The 25575-nt window shown below is 43.3% G+C and overlaps 1 protein-coding gene across 2 annotated transcripts in view; it reads right to left on the reverse strand.

The window, feature by feature from the left end:
* The window catches only part of LOC148522795 (homeobox protein SIX4-like), a 31504-nt gene extending 7461 nt beyond the window's left edge, over window positions 1–24043 (reverse strand). Inside the window, exons 1-3 of one of the 2 annotated variants that reach the window (XM_088473730.1) lie at window positions 23205–24043; window positions 17579–18240; window positions 1403–2191 (exon numbers count right to left, since the gene is read on the reverse strand). In XM_088473730.1, the coding sequence (XP_088329856.1) occupies window positions 1413–2191; window positions 17579–18240; window positions 23205–23911 (2148 nt within the window). In that variant the 5' untranslated portion in view covers window positions 23912–24043 and the 3' untranslated portion in view covers window positions 1403–1412. Of the gene's footprint in view, window positions 1–1402; window positions 2192–17578; window positions 18241–23204 lie in introns of those variants that run through there. The other variant, XM_088473729.1, reaches the window with a different exon arrangement.
* Between the last annotated feature and the right edge of the window lie 1532 nt (window positions 24044–25575).

Genomic DNA, 25575 nt, shown 5'->3' on the forward strand with positions numbered 1-25575 from the left:
ATTTGAAAGCTTTAATTCTATTTTAACACTACATAATAGAATATAAAGTGACAGAACTTAATCTAACCCTCCCCCTAATACCAGAATCCCGACAGCAGTTGGGATCCAGACGGTAGTAGGGGGGAAGGTTAGGTTGCGGGGGTGGAGGGGGAGAGGGAGGGTTAGCATACTTACCTTCAAGGCGTTAGGATTCTGACTGTCGGGATGCCGCAGTTTAGACGGGTGATAAGGTGCAAAAAATCTAATTCCCCTCTCAGCATGCAGAAAAATGTGGAACTACAAGAAAATGGCTGTCCGGGCAATAATAGAACTCGAAGTTTGTTCATTCAGCTATGGGGAATTATGTTGCCACAACATCAGTTTCAAGGGAATTAATATTCAACGTCTCCATTACTGATTGAGTCATACAAGCAGCGGCCATTTTTCTGAAGACCAGCATCCTTTGAGATCTATGTAAACAAGGCAGCATTGGGAACACATTTGATTGTGATAACTCAGTGTTCTCCCCAGGCTGTTTTCTGTGGGCGCATCGCCCGGCAGAAAAAGCCTGCCCCCCGGCACTTTTCCCCGCCGACCCACGCTGTCCCCCACTGTGGAACACTGGCCTCTGAAGTGACCACTTCAGAGGCCAGCGTTCCCAGTGATGCACTGCGACGTGAGGAGCCTGCCCCGCACGTCTGCTGGATCTAGTTAGATCCAGTCAGCGTGAGGCAGCAGCGAGCGGGAGAGCGGCCAGCAAGTAAAGGTATGTGCTGGGGCCAGGGCCCTGACCAGTCTGGGGGCACTGCATAAAGGGGCCAGCCTGGGGGCACTGCATAAAGGGGCACTATTTAAGCCTGGGGGCACTACATAAAAGGACCAGTCTGCGGGCACTACATAGGGGCACTACATCAGCCAGGGGGGCACTGCATAAGGGCAAAGCTAAACTACAGGGGGCAATGCATAAAGGGGAAAACTACAGGGGGCACTGTATAATGGGCATTTTTGACTGAGAGCCAATGGGGGAGCAGCCCGAGACCTGTCGGGCTGGAATGGTAAGGGAGATACCCCTTTTCTTGGCGCGCGCATAATTGCGAAGGCCCCCACCCAGCTACTTTTGGATGCCACCCGGCAGAAAAAAAATTCTGGGGAGAACACTGTAACTGATCACCAAGTGGTGAATCAGAGGTAGAGAAGGAGGAAAAAAAATAGTAAGTATAATGTACTATTGTATACATGGCTCACATCAGCCACTGCATACAAGAAAGAAAAGCAATCTGGCCTATGTCCCAATGGCAGGATCTCAGCCACTATGCTGATGTATTGTGATAACAAAAACACAAGTCAATAATATCAATATGATTTATTATTATAAAGCAAGAAACAAAAAACACAAGTCTCACGGCCCCTACTGACATTTTTTTTTTTTTTTTTTAATCAGTTTTTTCTGCAACTGCAGATTTTGAGGCCACAGATTTCTCAAGAAGTTCCAGCATTTTCCCAAGTATCAAACCGATATTAGCCATCTCGCTGCGCAGACCACGCACGTCAGCGGCCATCGCACTCTGAAGTTCACATATATCTCTTAACCTTTGATCGGCATTTGAAAATGGTCCCTGAAACTGGGCCGGTTTTCTCTGTTTAAATTCCTCAGGAGTATTCCCCATTAATTTAGAAGATGGGAAACTCATAGGACGAGCAGAAACGGGCACCAAAGAGCGCCGTCTGTATTTCTTTTTTATTTTCCTTTTTGGCCGTTCCAGTAAGTGATTTTCATTGCAGTCTGAAGAGGAATCTCTCTCTAGCAGAGACAGTTCTTCTGATGAACAATTTGTTGATGCCTCAGCGGAGCCCAACTGGTTTCGGACATGTCCATTACAGCTTGAGCTAAAGGTGGAAAACTTACTATATGTAGTACCCTTAGCCACATTTGGGTCTACCCGAGTCTGCTGTAACCTGGACATTGAGCAACTCGCTTCACTATCACGCGAATGGACACGAGATGAGGAGCTTTTGTGGATATCCATTTTTAATTCCTCGTCCTCAAAATCTGTATAATTCAGTATCTCTGGTTTAAAGTTGCGCAGAATGGTCTTTGGGGCATCTGCCTCATGAAGACCCTGTAGCGGAGATGATCCTTCATGGTGGACATCCATGCGATGTTCAGAATCAAGGGGCAGCAGCTGGCAATGCTCATCACCATCTGGATGCTCTGTGGGGGCAGAAAAAAAAAAAAAAAATTGTGTTGAAATGAGCCCTTGAGATTCTAAGTCTTTACATTTTACAATATTAATTGAATATGATATTCCACATGGAATACTTACACACAGGGAAGTCTGCAGCACAAGGCCGTGTAGACTGAGCTACTGCAAAGGAGCAGGAAGAAGAGGTCTAACCTTAAAAACAAATAATTTGTTGCTTTAAAAAAATAAAAAAATGTAGCCAATAGGCAAAGAGAAAAAAAATAAATGAAAAGAAGACAGGGTGGTTAAATATTAGAAACCAAATTAAGAGGCAGTGGAGTCAATCCAATTAGGTGCGAATTGCGAGTTGCTATTTTCTCTTGAAATTCGTATAGCGAATTCATTTTGCAATCCAATTAGCAACTTGCACTGACTGAAGTCGCATCTTTTCATTCGCACCTACCTGAGGGTGAGAGATGGAAAGGAAAATCTATGCTGAGCCCCTTGGACAGCCCCCTAAAGACTAATTAGGCAATTGGAAGTTTGTAATTAGCTTAATTAGTCCAATAATTACATGTCTTTTTTGGGGTGAAAAAAAAAAAGTCCTCAAATTACCTCAAAATCAACTTTTTCATTAGTTTAGGCACCCCAAATTGAATTACATTATTTTTTTAAATTGAAAAATAATTGTTTTATCATTTTTTTTCTCAATCTTTCAAGGTGCCCTCAAAGTACCCCAAAAATCACCTTTTTTCCTACTTTTTTTATTTTATTTTTTGTTTAATTCGTTTGAGGTTAAACGAAAAGTTTTTTTTTTTTTATCATTTTCTTGCATTAAAAAAAATAAAATAAATAAAAACCCACAAAATCAGCCATTTGACAATTTAAAAACTTGCAGTGCCTTCCTAAAGCCCAAACACAGCCTTCTATAGGGTCCGGCTAACAAAATTATCCATTTTGGGGGGTCCAGGATAGTCTCCCCACTTTTTCATGCACTTCTCTCAAACCTCATTTGGCATTCAATTCGCACCCCTCCGCTGTGAGTAGTGCGAATACGGATTTTTAATTGGATTGGAGAATTCTCAGGAGTGCGCTTCGATGCGAAGTCTGAGAGTTTCAAAAAACAAACTCGCTACTCGCCATTCGCACCTAATTGGATTGACCCCAGTATTTCACTTAAAAATATATAGATACATAAAGAAATTCCATTCTCTTACCTGAAACATGTAGACCATCTATCTTCCTCACATGCTCCAACAAAAGAGCAAATAGAACGTGCGTTTGCATTCTGGCGATTCTCCACAATGCTGCCATGTTCTTGATTTAACACACTTAGTGAGACCACTTCTCTCTCTTGCAGTAGCCCAGACTTCACACCACAGGCAGTGAACACAGCAAAATGATTTAAGTGGAACCAAATGCAAAGCAGATTTGAAAAACTCCATGTACAGCGCATCTTCCATACCTTGGAAAGTAATGAACTGACAGACAATGCAGTGATCTACGTTAGCAGTACGGCTTACCGGGGGCTTGCAATGGTGTCCTAACCAAAAGCGGATAACCCCCTATTGATAAGTGTATAAAAAAAAAAAGTAACAGCTGCGCTAACACTTAACAGAACATATTTTACTAGGGATTATATGCAGCCACACAGTTCCTCCATTGCTCTTCCAGTTATGGCTAAAGATTGAAGGGGATTGTAGCTCGGACCAACCTCCCCTTAATTGCCAATCCCATTACAGCAAAGCCCCATTAGAACAGCATGGAGAAGACAAGGGGCTCAAACGGAGACAGAGCCTGGTTACCGTAACTATTACAGATCATCAAACCTGGTGACCAAAAAGAATTCCCCATCTTGTAAATTAAGTCCTTGCAGCGGAGGCGGCTCTTGACGGCCGTGTTGCCTCTAGAGTACTGCGCACAGGCAACTAGAACTGGTGTTTGCATTCTGCACTCTACATGTAACCAGCCATGAAATTATTAAATGCAGCTTTCACCTGCTTATAATTCACACAAGCAGTCAATCAGTGCTGGCTAACATATTAAAAGGGACTGGAAAGAAATAGAAGACAAGAACTAGCGAGCTGAGTATACATAATCCAAGTCTTGGTGCTAAAAAAGGGTTAACAGAGAAACTGAACCCAGGGTGAGTGTGACACTGGTTGAACATGTGTTATGGGTGTTGTAAATGTTTGGTTCCAAAAATGCAAAATAAAGAGTTTAAAAATAATTAATACTGATGGAGAAACAGCTTTGCATTGTTCCATATGATTATATTGCACTAGTGCAACTTATCTGCAGCTGTGTACAGCCAAATATCCCAAATTTGAATGTATGGGTGTAATCTCGGGACACAGTGGATATTGGCACACACATACCCTTCAAGTTATGGGGAGAAATATCACCAAATGATGGTTTGATTTCTTCCTGCTGGTTCACATATGAGCTAAGTAACCATGTTTATGGGGCGAGGGGCGTGAGAACGAGCATTCTCCGACCTGAATAGCTCCGGGAGCTCCTTCCCGGCGTTATTTAATTTGCGTTCAATTGATTCAAGTCCTTTGATTTTTTTCTTTTTGCGGATCATTCAATGGTTGATCAATTTGTACATTAAGCTGACTGAACCAATCTGTACTTGAGACCAGCGTAATTATCAATCATTAAATAAGAGAACACAGGGCTCGATTCTATTCTGCGCGAAGTGAATAGCGCCAGGAATCAGCTCCCAGAGCTATTCAATACACCGCGCTACTAAGCCCGACTAAGGACTTCTTCTCGCACACCTCCAGGGATGCGAGCAGAAATCCGACAAAAGTCCATGCGCGAGGCTGTTTTCTGCCCTTTGCGCCTGGAATACGGCATCGCGCCGGGAAGTTGGGTCGGGGAATGCCCCTTCTCGCGCCTTAAACAGGGTGTTTAGTCACGAGAACGGGCATTCTCCGACTAAACACCACACAGAATTGAACAGCTCTGGAAGCTATCTCCTGGCGCTATTTACATCGTGGGCAATTGAATCGAGCCCTTAGAGCTTCTGTACCAGCACTAGAGTTTTGCAGATGAGGTCAAAATTATATAAAAGCCGAGTACAAATTACTGCCCTGAAAATGCTTCCATGTTATTAAGTGCCAAGGTCCAGTAACATTTGAGTATGTTGATTGATATTAGTAGTAGTTGTGTTTAGAAGACCTAGCACTTTACATGTAGTGTTTTCTCAGTTGAGACCATATTGTGTGAAGACCCCACTACTAAAACCTCAACATTCCAAAATAGCAGAGTCTCTTCTTACTAGATGTTACAGAACTATGGAATATCTGCAAACTGTTTGCAGCAAGCTACATACAGACACAGGGAGATGATTTTACATAGCCCAAATCCCAGGACAACTGCTATTCATACCTTTTCCACTGCCTAGAAAACTCGGGTAATTGCCATGTCTAATCGGGACTTGGCCCAGTGGAAACGGCCCCAAGGAAAAAATCCTGGGTCTAAGGATCCAGGATTTCTTGCCGGGTATCGAGCAGGGTTTTTAGCGGGTAAAACTGGTAACACTGCAGTGGAAACAGCTCTTACCCGAGTTTTTTGACCCAGGTAATAGAAATAGCCACTGATTGGTGCTTCCAGGGTGCTGGCTAATGACTTAATCACCCAGAGACCAGAGGAAACGCCAGAATAATAGGAAATCATTTAAAATGTAATTAAACTAAATAAATTACATAAATAATAATAAAGGAGGTCATTAAAGATGTAATTAAATGTGGATGTCATTAAAAATGGCCATTTTTAATGACATCCACAGGTTTTGCTGGGCTTACCCGGGTTCAGTGGAAACGGAGGCGACGGCGGGAAAAATGGGGTCAATCCTATTATGTGCGAGGGGTGCGTGCTGCTGTTGCAGCGGCGTTAAAACGCTGGCAACAGACTGGCACCTCGCACCCTTCGCGGCCCTCTCCGAGCCAGAATTTTGCACGGAGCCCTATGTGGCTGAGCGTAAAATTTAGCGAATCCAGGCTGCCATAAAGTGCGGCAATTGCCACGATGACTCACACCAGCAAGATCATTGCGGCTAATAGGATTGACACTTAAATCGGGTATGACCTGGCAAAGTGCCAGGTAAAAAAAATCCTGGGACAGACCCGGAAATCTGGTGGAAAAAGGGTGTAAGTGTATTGGTTAGCATGGAATATATTAAAATTTGGGCCCTCAAGTTTATGAATATATATATATATTTATATATATATATATATATATATATATATATATATATATATTTTTTTTTTTTTTTTATTACACACACACGGTCAGGTGCATAAATATTGGGACATTGACATAATTTTCATATTTTGGCCTCTATTCACCACCACAATGGCTTTGAAATGAAACAAACAAGATGTGCTTTACCTGCAGACTTTCAGATTTAATTTGAGGGTAATTACATCCAAATCAGGTGAACAGTGTAGGAATTACAAAGGTTTCTATATGTGCCTCCCACTTTTTAAGGGGCCAAAAGTAATGGGACAAACTAAACAATCCTAACTCTAACTTACACTTTTTAATACTTTGTTGCAAATCCTTTGCAGGCAATAACAGCCTGAAGTCTGTAACGCATAGACATCACCAGACGCTGGGTTTCATCCCGGGTGATGCTCTGCCAGGCCTCTACTGCAAATGTCTTCAGTTCCTGCTTGTTCTTGGGGCATTTTCCCTTCAGTTTTGTCTTCATCAAGCGAAATGCATGCTCAATCGGATTCAGGTCAGGGGATTGACTTGGCCATTGCATAACATTCCACTTTTTAGCCTTAAAAAACTCTTTGGTTGCTTTTGCAGTATGCTTCGGGTCATTGTCCATCTGCACTGTGAAGCGCCGTCCAATGAGTTCTGAAGCATTTGACTGAATATGAGCATATAATATTGCCCGAAACACTTCAGAATTCATTCTGCTGCTTTTGTCAGCAGTCACATCATCAATAAATACAAGGGAACCAGTTCCATTGGTAGCCATACATGCCCACGCCATGACACTACCACCACCATGCTTCACTGATGAGGTGGTATGTTTTGGATCATGAGCAGTTCCTTTCCTTCTCCATACTCTTCTCTTCCCATCACTCTGGTACAAGTTGATCTTTGTCTCATCTGTCCATAGGATGTTGTTCCAGAACTGTAATGGCTTTTTTAGATGTTGTTTGGCAAACTCTAATCTGGTCTTCTTGTTTTTGTGTCTCACCAATGGTTTACATCTTGTGGTGAACCCTCTATATTCACGTTTGTGAAGTCTTCTCTTGATTGTTGACTTTGACACATATACACCTACCTCCTGTAGAGTGTTCTTGATTTGGCCAACTGTTTTGAAGGGGTTTTTCTTCACCAGGGAAATAATTCTTCTGTCATCCACCACAGTTGTTTTCCGTGGTCTTCCAGGTCTTTTGGTGTTGCTGAGCTCTCTGGTGCATTCTTTCTTTTTAAAAATGTTCCAAACAGTTGATTTGGCCACACCTAATGTTTTTGCTATCTCTCTGATGGGTTTGTTTTGATTTTTCAGCCTAATGATGGCTTGCTTCACTGATAGTGACAGCTCTTTGGATCTCATATTGAGAGTAGACAGCAACTGATTCCAAATGCAAATGTCACACCTAGAATCAACTCCAGACCTTTTACCTGCTTCATTGATAATGAAATAACGAGGGAATAGCCCACACCTGTCCATGAAATAGCTTTTGAGTTGATAGTCCCATTAATATTGGCCCCTTAAAAAGTGGGAGGCACATATAGAAACCGTTGTAAGTCCTACACCGTTCACCTGATTTGGATGTAATTACCCTCAAATTAAATCTGAAAGTCTGCAGTTAAAGCACATCTTGTTTGTTTAATCTCAAAGCCATTGTGGTGGTGAATAGAGGCAAAGATATGAAAATTCTGCCAATGTCCCAATATATATGCACGTGTGTGTGTATATATATATATATATATATATATATATATATATATATATAACACATATACCCAAACGCTGCTGACAGGTAGAATAGATGCCGGTTACCTCACATTTCCCCACCCGCGGGACACTGCGACTGAAGACGGCACCCACAGGCTGTCTTAGCGGGGCGCTGCACAGTGATAGCAGGGCGCAGCACCCAGCCAAAACAACCTGTCGGGAACGCTATATTATACACATATATATTATATATACACACATTAACATACACAACTACAATACCTATATTGCGCTATATCTGCCAATATCTTAAAAAGCAAATATAAAAAAAACAGTACGATTTGTTAAAAAGTCTTTTTAGTAGAGGCTGCTTCCCCAAGTGCGGTCCCTTTCCAGTATGGACCAGAAGGGTTCTAGGGAATGGTGATCTTGGGGAGCGCCAAGCTCCAATTATGCAGGTTCAGATTTTCCCTTGATATTTTACTTTTAGTGTCCTTTTAAGGGGATGCAGATGAAGAAGGGATCCACTTTCAGTTTCTACAAGGATACCCTCAACTCAATGACAATCAGTTTCTGTCTGCTTCGTTAACATTTGGTTTTATTTAAAATGAATAAAAACCTTACGTCACACATATATCCAGCCATTGTGGGTTAGATGTTAATAACTCGCTGTAACCCCTTACTTAATGGGGCGAGCTCATTGACAGCTCGTTGAGCCCACTTTTTGGTCACAGAAACAAGTCACCCAACGCGTTTCTTCAGGGGTGTTGAATTCAAAATGTATGAACTTCCAGCCTAAACGTTAATCTTCAATCAGGATAGCAAATAGTATGTCCCTTAAAAAGCACTTAGACTAAAGTAACTTGCTGCTCCTATCACAATATATATTCAGTTTTCAGGCCAAATGATGAATGACCTATCCAGTCTGATGTTTCTTATTGTCCTTAGCTGGAGATATCCAATGGAGGGCAGCTTCCCTGCAACAGTGTACAGCTCCCTGCAAATACCTGACCTGTGAGTTGTACACGTTGGTATACCCATTTGGTTTATCTAAAGGTCTTCAAGCCCTTAGAGTGCAGCAATTAAAATTATAAAAAATAAATATATATATATATATATATATATATATATATATATATATATATATATACACACATATATACATATATATACACACACAATGCAATGAGTAAAATAATTATAAATCTTAAATTATGGTGTAACAATTGCACTCTTCCTTCCTACAGATCACAAATGTCTTACACCATCAGGAAGCATTATTTCTTGTTCATTACATATTATAAAAGGAAATTAACTTTAAAAAAATAAATAAATAAAAAAAAACGCCATGAGGCATCTTTTTAGACAACTGCAGTGACTGCTTGATCTGTCTCCATCCTCACAACTTTATAGGATGTGTCTGACCTGGAGGTTACTTAACAGACATACAACAGAGTGTGTGGGACACACTAGTCTGTCAAGATACATAAATCCCATGAATTAATTAAGCGACAGCCCACAGCTAAATCATTGTATTTCCCTATGTAATCCCATTAATGACAATAACTTAATTTAAGGGTTGAGTGTAATCCTTTCCATGACCGCATTTGTTCCCTTTAAAACTCCATACTTTGATTACTTCATATTAAAATATTGAGCCCCGGGAGTCCAGTGTAGCTGTAAAGGAAAACTGAACCTCCGTTCTGTATGGATTCTGGGCAACTGTAATCAACTTATTTCTTTCCTTCAAAACAAAGGGGAAGATTGATCAAATCTTGGAGAGAAATTAAAGGGCTCAATTCAATGCGAATTGAATAGCGCCGGGAAGGAGCTCCCGGGTCTATTCATTCAGTGCGCTGTTAAGGCCGACTAAAGCATATCTTCTCGCACTCCTGCTGGGGCGCGAGCTGAAATCCGACAAAACTACTGGCGCAATGCCGTTTTTTGACCCTAGCATGGCGGAAACAGCATTGCGCTAGACACAAGTTGGAAAATGCCGGTTCTCGCAACCATGTTTAAAGGCGAGAGGAGGGGCAATTTCCGACATAACAGCGCGCTGAATTGAATAGCTCCGGGAGCTCCTTCCCGGCACTATTCAATTCACGTTGAATTGAATTAAGCCCAAAGTACAGAGATAGAAAGTACAACCAACAAGCTCCTAGCTGTCACTCTTCAAAGACAGCTTGCAAAATGACAGTTAGGAGCTGATTGGTTAGTAGTTTATCTCTCTCCAAGCTTTGATAAATCTCCGACGTTTTATACCAATAATATCTAATACTGACACTTCTTATTTAACTCTAACTGACATTCTATAGGAACTCTCTATTGCTCCACGAAAACAGTCTGGTGACTTTGATGCCTGATAATGTACAGATGTTACCACTAATGCACACACAGTAAAATTAAGGAAAAGAAAAAAACCCACAACACATACCGTCTCTATCTACAGTGTGAAAACAGCGATCAATGGAAGTGTGCCATTTATTTACACTGAGGGATCAAAACCGGTTTCGGCCTGTAATTCTGATTAAGGGCAAAATGTACTAAGCGACTGTTTCTGAAAACTTAAAACCGCAGAGAAAGCACACATAATAGAATATCAAAGCATCAGCTATGTTTTAGAACATGGAAAGAACAGAATAATATTGAAACCCCAGACCAATTGGAGTTTTGAAATCTGCCTTAAATCCACCAGCAAACCCTCCAAAACAATAGACCTGCCTGTGGCAGACAAGTATGGGTGAAGCACTGCACAGATCACTATGATCTGTGCAGGCATGGTTATATCGAAAATGTAGGCAATTTAAAAAAAAAGAAAAATAATTTTGCATGGGGTCCCCCTCAAATCAAAAACCAGCCCTGGACCTCGGAGCCTGGTCTGGTATTGGAAAATAAGAGGGGAAAAAAATGTCGTGGGACTCCCCCCTATTTTCCAATAACCAGCACCAGACTGAATCAGCCAAAGGGATAACACTATAACAAGTAGACACACAGCATGGGATCCCCCTGCCATGTTCACCAGCCCCAAACTGGTCAGCCCAAAGCTGGAATCCTTCGGAAAGTCAGGACCCCCCCCCCCCCGCCTACCCACTAAAAAAAATAAAAAAAAATATTAGGTTCCACATCCCGCTCTTTTCCACACTCATAGTAGTGGTGGATGCAGGGTGGAATGGTAATGAAATAGTTAAACTTTGTTTAACTACGTGGCCCAGCAAGCCTGCCCCCCCCGACATGATGGCACGTGTAGAACCACAAGTTGCAGCATGTCCGCCTGCAAATTTTGTTTTATTTATTTATTTTAAACACACCCCAAATGTATTTTATTTATAATAAAAAATTTTTTTAAAAAGCCTGTCCCCCACATAGCCCTTGTTTTCAGAACAGAGAAGAAACACTGCTGTGTTGGTCTTTGTTTGTCTTGGTCAATTACATTTTACGTGCTCTCTTCCTGTGGCGCAGAATTTATTTTTTGCAAGACAATGATCAGACTCATGTTCAAAGATGCACTAGACTGATCTAGTGGAGTGCCTGGGAAATGGGGAAATAGGAGCCATAGGCACCTGTACACGTGTTAATGCCATCCCTGATATTTATATATTTTACCATTTTATTTTGAAGCTAGAGTTGGTACATTTATACTGATTCCACCCAAAATTGCCTCTTACTCACGGACTCGGACACCATTATATTTCCCTCATTCTGCCCAGTTACCCACGACTAGACTGCAATAATTACCCCGTGCAGCCATTGCGCACTACACTGCAATATTTACCAGTTACCTCATACAGCCATCACCTATGACCTGATTTCATAGTTCACATGTATTCTATGCTATCTCATGACCTAATCTGCTATTTGAACCTTATTGAAAATCATGTATTGCTCAGAATTACCCTAAGGTTCAAATTGTAGTCTAGACAAAATGCATGTAAAATATACAACAGTAGTAAAATAGTAGTTGGAGTTGAAGGTTTGACGTACTGTCTCTACAGCCCTGCCGATGATCTAGATACATGGACGAGAAACATCCAATGCAGCAAATTCAAGTAATATATATAGTAAAGTGTTCACTCTCTCTGCCCGGCGCCGGACCTAGAGAAAGGGCACTCCGGCGCACGTGCCCGAGAAGGGGGTGTGTCTGTAAGATGCGTCCCTTATCCATCACTCTTGGGGGTGTGCCCGGAACTTAGGGACATGCCGGGCAGCCCCAAGCTCTCCCTGCTCTGAATAGATGCCGAGCACATCATTTCACTGGCAGTGATCACTACACTGTGGCCCGCACGGGGGGAGGGGGAACGGCTCCGCAGGCTGTTTTAGCAGGGTGCCGCCAAAAGGGGTATGGCGCATTCTGTCTTACTGAAACTGGGCAGACTGCGGCATCCCGCTGAAAACAGCTTAGCGGGATCGCTATAGTATGATGGACTACATACAAAGAGATTGCGCCAACCTAAAACAGGGAGACTTCTTTTTAGGGCTCATCCCCATGAGCATCATTACATAGCATTCATATAGGTGCCGGTTAAATAGTACTGAATATGGAGGCTGGTCGGTGCATTCACCATGTTATCCATTACTTGATAGAAAAACTAATAAACTGCATGGACCTTTGTCTGCGCACAATGTCATTGTAACGTATCGGACCATCACAAAAAGAAAAATAATCCCTAATAGGATACTAGTAATACCTTAGTATTTGTGGATAGTTCCTAGAATCCTGCAAGGAGTGACAAGCACACAGGACAAAGATTTCAACAAACAGAAAAGAGATATTAAAAATCTCAAGTTCCTAATCCTATTACAGTGATCAGTTTTATTTGTATCAGTTGTGCAACAAATTTACTACGCAAATTGGCCACCCAGGTAATTAAAAGTGCAGTCACATGAGCACAAAAGAATTTTAAGTCTTGCATCAAATAAGTGAGTCACTAACATAATTTGGGCGACCCGCCGATTGGTGAGTGCATATGAACTTACCAATCGTCCGCCTGATGTGTCCGTCTGACGTCACAACTGGGCCAGCCCAGTTGAGCAATCACTCACCGCATCATATGTACGGGCGAGAGACAGGTCACCCGTACACGCCAGCAGATGCTCCGATATATCTGCATATATTGGCCATTTGCTGTGCCCCACAGCCGATGCGATATGTCTGAACAAAGTCGTTCACAAACATATCAGGGGTACACAGCCGCCGATGCGCTCACTATATGTCGTAGTCTTCACTCTAGGTCCTGCATGGGGCAGGGCTCCGAACTGTAGAGAAAGCGTGCATTGAAGGCGCCCCCAGAGAAGGGACGTGTCTTTAATACACGACTCCTTTCCAATCACTCTTGGGGGCGTGCCTGGCACTTACGGACATGCCGGGCTATCCCCAAGCTCTCCCCTCTGTGAATAGACGCAAGGAGCATTCTGCCATTTTGAAATCGGGCAGGGCTCAGCGTCCTGCTAAAACAGCCTAGTGGGAATGCTAATGTAAGACATTCGATTGAATGGCTGATATAACACCCAGAGTGTTTAGCAAGAGGGCAGTCAATTCCTGACGCCGATTAATCCAAGGGCAATAAAAGTAAATTAAAACTTCAAGTGAGCCCACCTAGGTTCCGTGCGACTATACTTTTTTTTTTTACTTTGATGTTCTAAAACGTAATGAAATTTCTATTTCATTTAACTAAATGTTCAAAGGGATAAATTGAAGGGATATTGGAAAAAAAAAAAAATAAATCTAAGAAAATTTTAATTTTTCAGTGTAAACCAACAAACAAATTGATATTCTAGTGCTCTATTATGGGTGCGGATGCAATCAAATTGTTTCCCTTCCCCCAATTCCTATTAGGGGGTTCCATATAAATTGAGAAAACAACAACAACAACTAGAATAACAGGAAATACTACCATGACTGTAGAGGCAAATGGCTAAATCTTCTCCATTTACAGAAAGTTTGTGGCCAGATTGAATACTGATCTCATCACTGGGCCAAAACAACAGGAGCTGCCACTAAATTGACAGTTATAGTGGCAAAGTGTAGCTAGCCCCATTCAAACCAGTATATAAATCCCATTAGGTTGCAGTACGAGCTCACGTAGGACAACATTAGTAACTAGGAAGAAGCTCTATGTGATCATGGCTGTCGGACATTTACTTGTGACCGCAACCAGTGAGACAAAGTTTAACCTTTTTCCTGCAGTTCTGTTGCTAGGGAAGGGGATGTAGTTAACTTACCAACGTCCGAAACGTTGGGCGCCATAATCCTGACACAGAAAGCCTGACTTGGGACTAAAGATAGGCGTCTGGATTTAGATTAGGAAATATGGTAAATGGATATTGCGCACTGGATTCCGAGTGAAATGCTAAAGGTGAGCAGCTCTTTTAGGACAAGTGTCTGACCTCCTAAGTGAAATGCAAATATCTAATCTATAATAATAGATCAAAAAAAGCGCTCAAAACCTGTAGCTAAATAGTGTACGTCGTTTGTAGGTGTATGTAAGAGTGATGAGTACAGATGGAATCTAGTATTTGTATAGCTTTATTATACCAGAAATAAGCGGTAAGCTAAAACTGTTGGACTTGCCCCTGACTGAGTCAATGGCAGTCAAATTATAGGGATTCTGCCATATGTATGGCAATAATCAGTCTCTCAATAAAAAAAAGTGTATGTGGGGGGGGGGAAACTGGTGCTGTGATATACAATCACAGAAAAACAAGGGGAAGGTAAAGTCAATCGTGGGTATTAAAAGTAAGTACAATGGAAAAGCAGGAACCGAAGACCAAAGAGCTCACATAAAAAAGTGGCAGATCTTTTAGTTTGAGTCAGTGTTGGTGCGGCGTCCCGCACTTTGAATAGTCATAAGGCTGCTGGTGGACAATGGACAGCTGGTGTTGTTGCTTGCGTGTTCCCGGGGACACGTGTGGTCAAATGCTGAATGAATGCGGTGTCTGGTTCCTTGCTAAGTGGGGATGTGTGGCCAACGCGTTTCGACCCACGTGGGGTCTTCCTCTGGGCGTGATTAATTGACGCCCAGAGGAAAACCCCACGTGGGTCGAAACGCGTTGGCCACACATCCCCACTTAGCAAGGAACCGGACACCGCATTCATTCAGCATTTGACCATACGACGCTCGGCGAGCATTCAAGAAGCAGCTGCATCTGACGAGTGAGACCGGAGGAAGGGAGGACGTGACTTCAACACGCCGGCAAGGGGAAGAGCGGAAACTGCCAAGTCCCTGAGAGGTGAGTCCACAGTGGAGGCAGGGAGTACGATGTCTGGTACTTAGCACCAAAGCCGTTTCTCCCCCTCCTGCTGTATACCAAGTTGCGGGCCAGCGGGACGCGACGGAGGCTACCTATCGTTGGCAGGTGGTCTGCGGACGTGCCCTGTAGTCACACACGGGTCTGGACATACACCTCCACATACTCGGAATAGGGTCCGTACTACTTACCCCGGGAACACGCAAGCAACAACACCAGCTGTCCATTGTCCACCAGCAGCCTTATGACTATTCAAAGTGCGGGACGCCGCACCAACACTGACTCAAACTAAAAGATCTGCCACTTTTTTATGTGAGCTCTTTGGTCTTCGGTTCCTGCTTTTCCATTGTACTTACTTTTAATACCCACGATTGACTTTACCTTCCCCTTGTTTTTCTGTGATTGTATATCACAGCACCAGTTCCACACCCCCCCCCCCCCCCACTTTTTTATTGAGAGACTGATTATTGCCATACACACGGCAGAATCCCTATAATTTGACTGCCATTGACTCAGTCAGGGGCAAGTCCAACAGTTTTAGCTTACCGCTTATTTCTGGTATAATAAAGCTATACAAATACTAGATTCCATCTGTACTCATCACTCTTACATACACCTACAAACGACGTACACTATTTAGCGCTTTTTTTGTCTGGATTTAGATGCCTATCTTTAGCCCGACAGCCACCATAATGAATGAAGGTAAAAGGGTATGTATGCTAGGTGTTAGCCGCAGGGGTGGGGGTGGTGGTGGTTTGGGACGACACTGGGGGATGGCTAGGTTTAGGGACCTCCTGGGGAAGATTAGGGTTAATCCCCACCCCCGGGGGAGGTTTAGGCACCACCGGGGGGCTTTGGGGGGGAGGTTAGGTTTAGGCACCACCGGGGGGGCTTTGGGGGGGGGGGGGAGGTTAGGTTTAGGCACCACTAAGGGAGGGTTGGGGTAAGTTTAGGTGCTTAACAGCGCCAGTCAGTAGAGTGTTCAGGCTTCCGGCATTTCATCCGGCGGCATTACATACCAATTCCCCAGGGAGAACATAGCAATTAAAATTCAGATTGCAGAGCAGACTATTTTCAGAATACATTCAATATATTACTGAGCTTTTCAAACTGTTTTTCACACTTGTCAGTAAAGGGAGACAATATGAAGTGTTTATTGTGAGATTTGTATACAACAAAACTGGTCAGCAGCTTGGATATGACGCTGCCGACTGCTTTACTAGTATGTATATTAGTGTTGCCGCTAAGATGTTTTAACAGGGCACTTCTGGATTTGTAAGCGTTGAAATGAGCCCTGTCCTTATGGCGGCACCACACTGCTGACCCCCACCCATGGGTCACATCGTCCGGCGCGCGGGGGGGGGGGGGGTTAGTACCTGTGAAACAATCACCAGTGAGTGAATCGATGTGCACGGCATCTATTCACACTGCAGTGAGAGCTTGGGGCAGCTGAGTCTCCGTTAGTGCTGGGTACACCCCCTGCAGCGAGGAGAAGCGGCCACTTTAAATGGATTTTAATTCACCTGCTGGCGCTGGTTACTTTTGGTTAGAAGACTCACTTATGAGCCCTGAACCAAGCACATTGGAAGTATTAAAGCAATGGCAATATTAAGCCCTTTTAATTATGCCTCTTGAATAGCAGTGGTATTTATAGCTATAAGCATAACAGCTGCAACATAAAAGAGGTATACGCAACCTTTACCATTGTTCTTAATGACTGCAGAAACATGGATGGGTAAACAGTTTCATAATATAGACTAGATAGTAATAGGTAACAGACAACAGTAAAACACACATTTCTGGAAATGATCATGCAGTTTAAACAAAAAAGTAAAAGGCCTATTTGTGAAATAAAGTTATTAAACCAAATAGTAAAAAATAAGACAAAAAACATTTCCCATTAATTCCATGTGAACTTTTACAGCCAATCTGTCACTTCTGTGCGGAGCATGCTCCTGTCAATAACTGACTGTACCTAGAGTAATTACATGAACAATTATACTTACCCAAAAATAAATATATAAAATATAAATAAAACATAATAAATGTAATATGTTTACGCATATGGTCTATTTAATATGTGCAGATGATAGTTCTGCTTTAAACTAAACTTGCAAAAGGAACACTAGGGTTGCTGAGGTCAGGTTATATTTCGTATAAAATTTGAGGATCCCTTTAAAAGATTTTTGGACTCCAATAACATTTTTATACATTTTTTTTTTTTGAAGATTGTATTTACCTTGTGACACTGCAACAGAGGGCAACTGGAGTGTGGAGAACCCAATACTTCCATTAATGAGTTGAGCATTTGTTCCTGAATTCGGTATTTGGACAATGCCATAGGGGTTGATTTGTATAGGAGTAGTGAATGTAACAACTGTCCCGCCATCCTGAGAAGTGACAGGCTGGATAGTCTCACTTTTTACTTCTGTGGCGGGTATTAAGCCAGGGAAAGAAGGATGTATATTTGTAGTGTACGTTGGGGAGGTATCCGTCATACCGGCTTGAAGAACCTTTACTTCCTCAGATGAGGACACCAAAATGTCTGAATTTGGGCCACCATTGCTCACAATGGTGGAGGCCAGTTTTTGAGAATTCAAAGTCAGAGTTTGTGAATTTGCCACATTTAAGCCATTTAGAAGCACTCCGTTGGCTCCCTGGATAAACGAGCCCCCATTTAAGAAGACAGGTGATGTGTTGGAAGACACCAAACTTCCATTCAGAAGCACTCCAGATGAACCCAATGAGATTTTATTTCCTATGTGCTGCATATACACTGTATCAGCGTGGACAGGAAGATTTATGTTGGAAACGCCATCTGAGGAGTTGGAGAGATGCGGAGATAAATCGTCTTGACCTTTACTCGATTCATCTTCAGTGCTATGGTTTCCATCCGACTCACTGGAAAGTCAAAAGGAATATACACAAAACAGAAATCGGTTACAAATGCAACTGAAATGTAAACACAAAGGCAACAACCACGATCCTAAAACAACATGTCTGAGAGCAGAAACAAATGGCTCAATGTGACCTATTGTGGTGAGGCTAATGGACACTCCAGCTTGTGTGAACTGGCAGGAAGACACAGAACAATGACAAAAGGGACCGTTGGCAAATGTGAGGCAATCAAGGAATGGCATTTGCAAATGGATACCAGTTGTTAAGTAGCAGATAATTATGCTCTAAAGTGTAAGAAAAAAAGTGGATTTACTAAAACATGTAAAAAGGCAAAGAAGCAACCAATCAGAATCTAGCTATCATCTATCTAGTTACAGATATTGGTTACTGCAATGTTTCCTTTTAGGAAGTTTGACTAAATCTTCCCCATGCTTAGTAAATGTATCCAAACAACAAAAAAAACGATCAAGTGAACAGACATCAACAACTTCATCTGCCAGGAGAGAAAATAAACCTCTTTATGATGTAATCATTACCCGATTACTAAAAGCAGGAGGTAAAAGATTCTGCCTTAATTGGACACTTCCTGACCTGACAGGCTTGCAATTTACAGAGGGCCTGGAATGTCCCCAAGGTGTGAATGTGTGTGTGTGTGGGGGGGAGATGCTAAATGAAGTGGGGGGAGGTGTAAAGTAAACCAGGAAGCAGTAGTTTAGACGGCCCAAGGAATGCTACCTGTCTCCGTTTGCCCATCCATCAAGCAACCCTTCCCCCACATCTGCAAGCTGTAAAGGAGCAGCATACAGATTTCTATCTTGTTTTAGAAAATATGCAACTAAAATCATAATTTGTTCTTCAAAAACCATGTATGCTGTCAATAGGAAACTGTTCTCGGTGCATGGGGTTATAGTTTCTAAAAGGGCTGCAGAAAAGCACATTTAAATCCCATGAATATTTTACAAGCTATAGAGGTTTGATCTATGACATATACACTAATGTAGAAGAAAACGTACTTATATACATGTATGTGAGGGTCCATCACCTGCATACCCCAGCCCATATTCACTTTAGCCCATATTGGAATAACTGCAGAAATATGGCTTCAGGAGACAAGTAGCCAAAATGTCTTTATATTAATGCGGTTGCCTAACTTTGTTTAGAGAGTCATTCCCTATATTATATTATCGCTGTAGGGAAAAAATAATAATAATAATAATAATAATAATAATAATAAACAGCTTACTTTACACATGGAAATAAAATGCATACAGAGTGACTGTCAGTTTTGTTAAAAAACATTAACTGGGAAATGTGTTCATACGATTTAATATCAGCTCCTGTCCCTACTTCTTCCCAATCCCATTCAACTAGTATCTCCCTCCAGTTCAACATTATCTCTGTAATATCCCACTGCTATGAATTGCTTATCCTGCCCACTGTTACCTTAGTAGTACGACCGAGGTGGCTGCCATCACGGGTATTTTCAAGGGCAGGGTGAACAACCCATTATGCATTGGGTATCCTGTTAATCCCTTTTTTATTTTTCCCTCGTATGTCTAATTTTAATGCATTACTTCTCACACGCTGGGGGCGATTCAATTGTTTTTGCTGGTGCCTCTGATTTATGGGCGCCCGACAGAGCAGTGCAATTGTTGCTCCGTTCGGGTAGGATACCTGTCAGCACTGGCATTTCTGCTCGTAGGCCTCCTGAGGTGACGGACAGAAATGAGCGATAAGTCTGTGGTTTGGGACTTAGACGGGTTTAGCCATTTTACTCTGCCAAACCCATTCTAATTGGGGGCAACATGTGCAATAATTAATGGGAGGACAAAATAATTAAATTGCTACATTGGGCGCCCATCAATTTGCGCAGCTAAAAAAAACAATTATATCGCCGCCATTGTAAACAATGTAGTGTGCACAACATGTATGCCTCACCTGGTAGTCTATTGTATAGAGAGAACAAATACATAGTTCAGATGATTTTGCAAAGATCTAATCTAGTATTTTTTTTTATCTCCTCCATAATGTGTCATTTCTTTCAGGTATTGCCTATTCTGCCAAGTGTAATCCTATGTAGTGCGCCTAAAATGGCTACTCAACCTGGATCCTTCCTGGGTAGAATGAATAATCCATGGAATTGATGACCCAAAATGGCTGCCGTACCTTTATATTATATTCATGGTTTCTGTATTTTAGGCAAATCTAGACCTCAGTAGTATGTTCACACTGTCTGTAAAGCACAATGAATACTTCTGGAGAGAAGTGCTATATAAATAAAATTATTATAAAATAACCATCCTTTTTTAAGTGTGTGACACTATAAAAGATATTTATGAATGGTTTTACATCACAATTATCTGTATAAATGTATTTTTTGGAGAACACAAATAGGAGCATGTCTCAGCTCATTCTGCAATTGTTTAGCCAATACATTTTAACAGAAAACATGTCATTTTAACATGTGCCTTTCAGAGGGGGGAGAGAGAAAAAAAAAAAAACACCTAAGGGCAAGTACTCTCGTTAGGTTCGGCAAATGGGAGGTGTAACAAGTCAGAAGTAATGAACAGGGTAGGGCTGAGCGTTTGGTTGGAAGAACAACTCAGCTCCACCTGACAGGCCAAACCAGTCACTAAACTGTAGAGATAAGAGATTGCAGCACTTTACCTGAAGACAATAACCTAACCCCTGTAAAGCCTTGGAAGTAAGTACCAGGTAGTATTGCAAACCTGAACCTTGCACCCAAACAAAGTCATTTGCTAATATATTTCAAAGATAGATGAAAATTGCAGATCTGCGAGGTCTGAGTAATAGGAGTGCGGCTATTTCAATAAGGAGATGGGAAGCAGAAATCTAAAGATAAAAATCAAACATTATGAAAATAGGAGTCAAATAAATATAAAAGGATCAGGAAGAAAAGAATAGATGCCCTTAGATATTTGGAATACAAATGATAAACCTTGATGTTTTCAATGTGCGCTGAAAAAAATAAAAACATAAAAATAAAAGATTGAAGAGGTGAAAATCTTTAAAAGGCAGATTATTTTCCTCATCTATGAAACAATAAAGGCACAGTCCCAGGAAGACTGGAAGCTAAGGGGAACAAACTCACATCTGTTGTAACACTATTTCATTCCTTTGAAGTCACAGGGGCACACAGCAAATCTCAGCCCTCTCTGGCTGATTCACCTCAACTAACAAATCAGCCAGCCTCCTCACTCCATCACAGCAGCAGCCTGTGTGGTGCTTTATGGATAATACAAAGTTTGTGCGCTCTTATAGAAGAAAATGAAAAAAAAGATGAACCCATGACTAGTATGCAGTTAAAAAAAAAACACTTATGAATGCAAAATACTAAAGTAATCTATATGACTGCAAGATATAGATATATATATATATATAAAAAATGTAATGCGCATTGCAAATGAGCAAGACGACTACAGTGCACTGGCATAGGAACAGCCGACTCCTATCTAGGTTTTCCATGAAACCCGAGCTGAATGAGTTTCGAATCAGGTTTCAAAACACTGCACAGCCTGATGTGCCATGCTCTCAGCTGCATTAAATTTTAGTAAATCATTTACTCTGTCACAAATTAAAATCTGTCACTAGGAACAGGCTGAGTCCAATGCAACGGACACTAGTCGCAAGGGGTGGAGGCACTATAAAGTTAGTCGCAGAGGGGGAATCAACAGAAAAAGAAAGTTGCGAAGGGGGGCATCAGGAGAGAAAAAGTTGCAGAGGGGGGCATCAGGAGAGAGGGCAGCATCAGCAGAGAAAGAAAGTTGCAGAGGGGGGCATCAGCAGGGAAAGAAAGTTGCAGAGGGGGGCATCAGCAGGGAAAGAAAGTTGCAGAGGGGGGCATCAGCAGAGAAAGAAAGTTGCAGAGGGGGGCATCAGCAGAGAAAGAAAGTTGCAGAGGGGGGCATCAGCAGAGAAAGAAAGTTGCAGAGGGGGGCATCAGCAGAGAAAGAAAGTTGCAGAGGGGGGCATCAGCAGAGAAAGAAAGTTGCAGAGGGAGGCATCAGCAGAGAAAGAAAGTTGCAGAGGGAGGCATCAGGAGAGAGGGCAGCATCAGCAGAGAAAGAAAGTTGCAGAGGGAGGCATCAGCAGAGAAAGAAAGTTGCAGAGGGAGGCATCAGCAGAGAAAGAAAGTTGCAGAGGGAGGCATCAGCAGAGAAAGAAAGTTGCAGAGGGGGGCATCAGCAGAGAAAGAAAGTTGCAGAGGGGGGCATCAGCAGAGAAAGAAAGTTGCAGAGGGGGGCATCAGCAGAGAAAGAAAGTTGCAGAGGGAGGCATCAGCAGAGAAAGAAAGTTGCAGAGGGGGGCATCAGCAGAGAAAGAAAGTTGCAGAGGGGGGCATCAGCAGAGAAAGAAAGTTGCAGAGGGGGGCATCAGCAGAGAAAGAAAGTTGCAGAGGGGGGCATCAGCAGAGAAAGAAAGTTGCAGAGGGGGGCATCAGCAGAGAAAGAAAGTTGCAGAGGGGGGCATCAGCAGAGAAAGAAAGTTGCAGAGGGGGGCATCAGCAGAGAAAGAAAGTTGCAAAGGGGGGCATCAGCAGAGAAAGAAAGTTGCAGAGGGGGGCATCAGCAGAGAAAGAAAGTTGCAGAGGGGGGCATCAGCAGAGAAAGAAAGTTGCAGAGGGGGGCATCAGGAGAGAGGGCAGCATCAGCAGAGAAAGAAAGTTGCAAAGAGGGGCATCAGCAGTGGGCCAAAGAAAGTTGAAGAGGGGGGCATCAGGAGAGAGGGCAGCATCAGCAGAGAAAGAAAGTTACAAAGAGGGGCATCAGCAGTGGGCCAAAGAAAGTTGCAGGGGGTGCATCAGAAAATAAGTTGCAGGGGGGCAGCAGATAGTAATATGCAGGGAATGGGTGGTGGGGGTTGCAACAGAAAGTAAGTTACAGCAGAAAGTTAGCAGCGCCATATTGCAGAGGGCACCATAGGGGTTGGCTTAGTTCTCCGCTCACCTCTTGGATTGCGCCTCAGACGGGTTCCTGTCTCTCTGCCGCCGGTTCTTGAACCAGTTGCTGACCTGGGTGAGGGAGAGGCCGGTGATCTTGGCCAGGTTGCGCTTGGCGGCCGGGGACGGGTAGCGGTTGTGCTTGTACAGTTCCTTCAGCGCGTTGCGGGACTTCTCCTTGAAGCAGTACACCGTCTCCTCGCCGTCCCAGATGGTCCGGGGCAGCGGGAACTTCCTCCGCAGCCGGTACTTGTCTACAGCCCCCAGCGCCCTCCCGCGGGCCTTCTCTGCCTCGTTGTACCGAGCCCGGTACCAGAGGTCCTGCAGCGCGGCGTGGTTGCACGGCTGGAAGTTGTGGCTCTCCAGCACGGAGAAGAGCTCCTGGTAGCGGCCCTGGTGGAAAGCCACCAGCGCCCGGGCTTTCAGGATGCTCTCGCTGCCACGTAGCAGGTCGCTCTGGGGCAGCGACCACAGGAACCGGGCCAGCCTGTCCAGGTCCCCACCTTGCTGCAGAGCCTCGCACACGCAGGCGACGTGCTCCGGGGAGAACGCCAGCGTGTACTGTCCACCGCTAACAAGTTCGCTCTTCACCCCCTGCTCTGTCCCGGACTGCTGCTGTGCATGCTCCATAGAGAACGAAGCCGCTTCCAGGACATCCTCCTGCTTGATCTCTATGGCATGGCCGGCAGTCCCGTTGGAGGAAGGGGAAGACATTTTCCCCTTCTGGTAAAAAAAAAAAAAAGTCCCCCCCTCCCGTGTGCTCAGGTTTCCAGCATCGGCCACGCAGCGCTGTGTTCCCCTCAGCTCCCCCCCTGCAGTGTAAGCGGAGAGCAGCAATGTGACTTCTGCTGCAAACTCCGGCAGGAGCGTCCTGGCCTGGAGCTGGGGGGGAATAGGGGGTGGGCGTGGCCTTTGGAATGCAAGACCGGCCGTTTCCAGGGTAACCGTCACTCAAGTTCTCCCCCTCCCTCCTGAACACACAGGCCATTCACAGTACACAGCACACCTCCACCTGGCAAAGGGATCTCCTTCTCGTGAGAGTCTCTCTCCTCTACACAGACAGGCCTGGAGGGTCCCGGGTGCCCTCCAACAAATTGTACAAACATATGGAAAATGGTGGCACTCACCAGGGCCGTAACTAGGGTGGTGTGACCTGTGCCATGGCACAGGGCACCACTGGGCAGGGGGCACTGTTTGGGCCTGTCAATTTTCCTGTTTATTATCATTCTCACTTGTAGCTTCCTCTTCTTTTATCCCCAGCATCTCCTGGCCTCCACTATCTCTTCCCTGGCCCTTTTTCAGGTACACTAGCTTATGTACCTATTTAAAAAATGGGATGGGGGGGCTCTCTCTAGCACAGGGCATCAAAACTCTAGTTATGGCTCTGGTACTCACAGACAAAATGGGGCCACAAGAACCTCCAAGGAGTTCAACTTTTCAGTTTATAACTCAAACTTCTGTCTTATGTTTTATAAACTTAAACGTTGAACTCTTATGGACCCATTTTCTTGGTGGTCTGAACGTGAGTGCTGCCACTTTCTAATTTTATATATATATATATTTAAATTCCACGTTTCCAGCACTCCTATAGACTTGAGATCACTGAATAGCTTGCCAGGGTGCTCACCTTGGGGAATTGAGCCCCCTCCAAACATACCATAAGAAGTAGGTGGCACTTATGGACAGATAAAGCATGAAATAGCTGGTGATTTGTGATTTAAATCAGCTATTTCATGCCTTAGTTGTCTGGGAGTGCCGCCTTCTTATGGTATGAATATATATATATAATTTTTTTTCTTTTTTCAGTGACATGCAGTGAGGTAAATGGCTGGGGAGGCATGGGCTAGAATCAGAGCCATATTTACACACATGTAGGAATCTGAGGGTTCATGTGGGCATTATACAAAGGTGCAGCAGTATATAGTGCTGGAAATTGGTGAGTTTTGATCAGGGATGTGCAGAAAAGGTAGACAGGGGAGGCAGTGCCTCACCTGCCATACACTTTTTACTCCAGAGTTTTGACTAGAACAATTATTAGAATAATACAAAGAAGATATTTATAATATTTTTTTTTAAGTTTTCCCTGAAGTATGCCTAAGGATGACAGGAAAGGCTCTGCCTCACCTGACCGCACATCACTGATTGAGATATATATATATATTTATTTATTTTTTTGCCAGTGTGTGGGTGACTGAAATGATCACCTGCAATAGTGACTTACAGGTAATGGAACCAGAACATCGATAACAGCCTGGTTTTTGACAAAAAAAAAATGGGATACCCTTATTTAAATTGGTTATATCCAACTTCACAAATAGGGGCCTGATTCAGACCTGGTCGCAAGCGCTGAGCGGTCGCAACCGGGTCGATGGTGGCCG

This window comes from Taudactylus pleione, unplaced genomic scaffold (genome assembly GCF_031769625.1).
Source record: "Taudactylus pleione unplaced genomic scaffold, aTauple2 ptg000139l, whole genome shotgun sequence".
NCBI classification, from domain to species: Eukaryota; Metazoa; Chordata; class Amphibia; order Anura; family Myobatrachidae; genus Taudactylus; species Taudactylus pleione.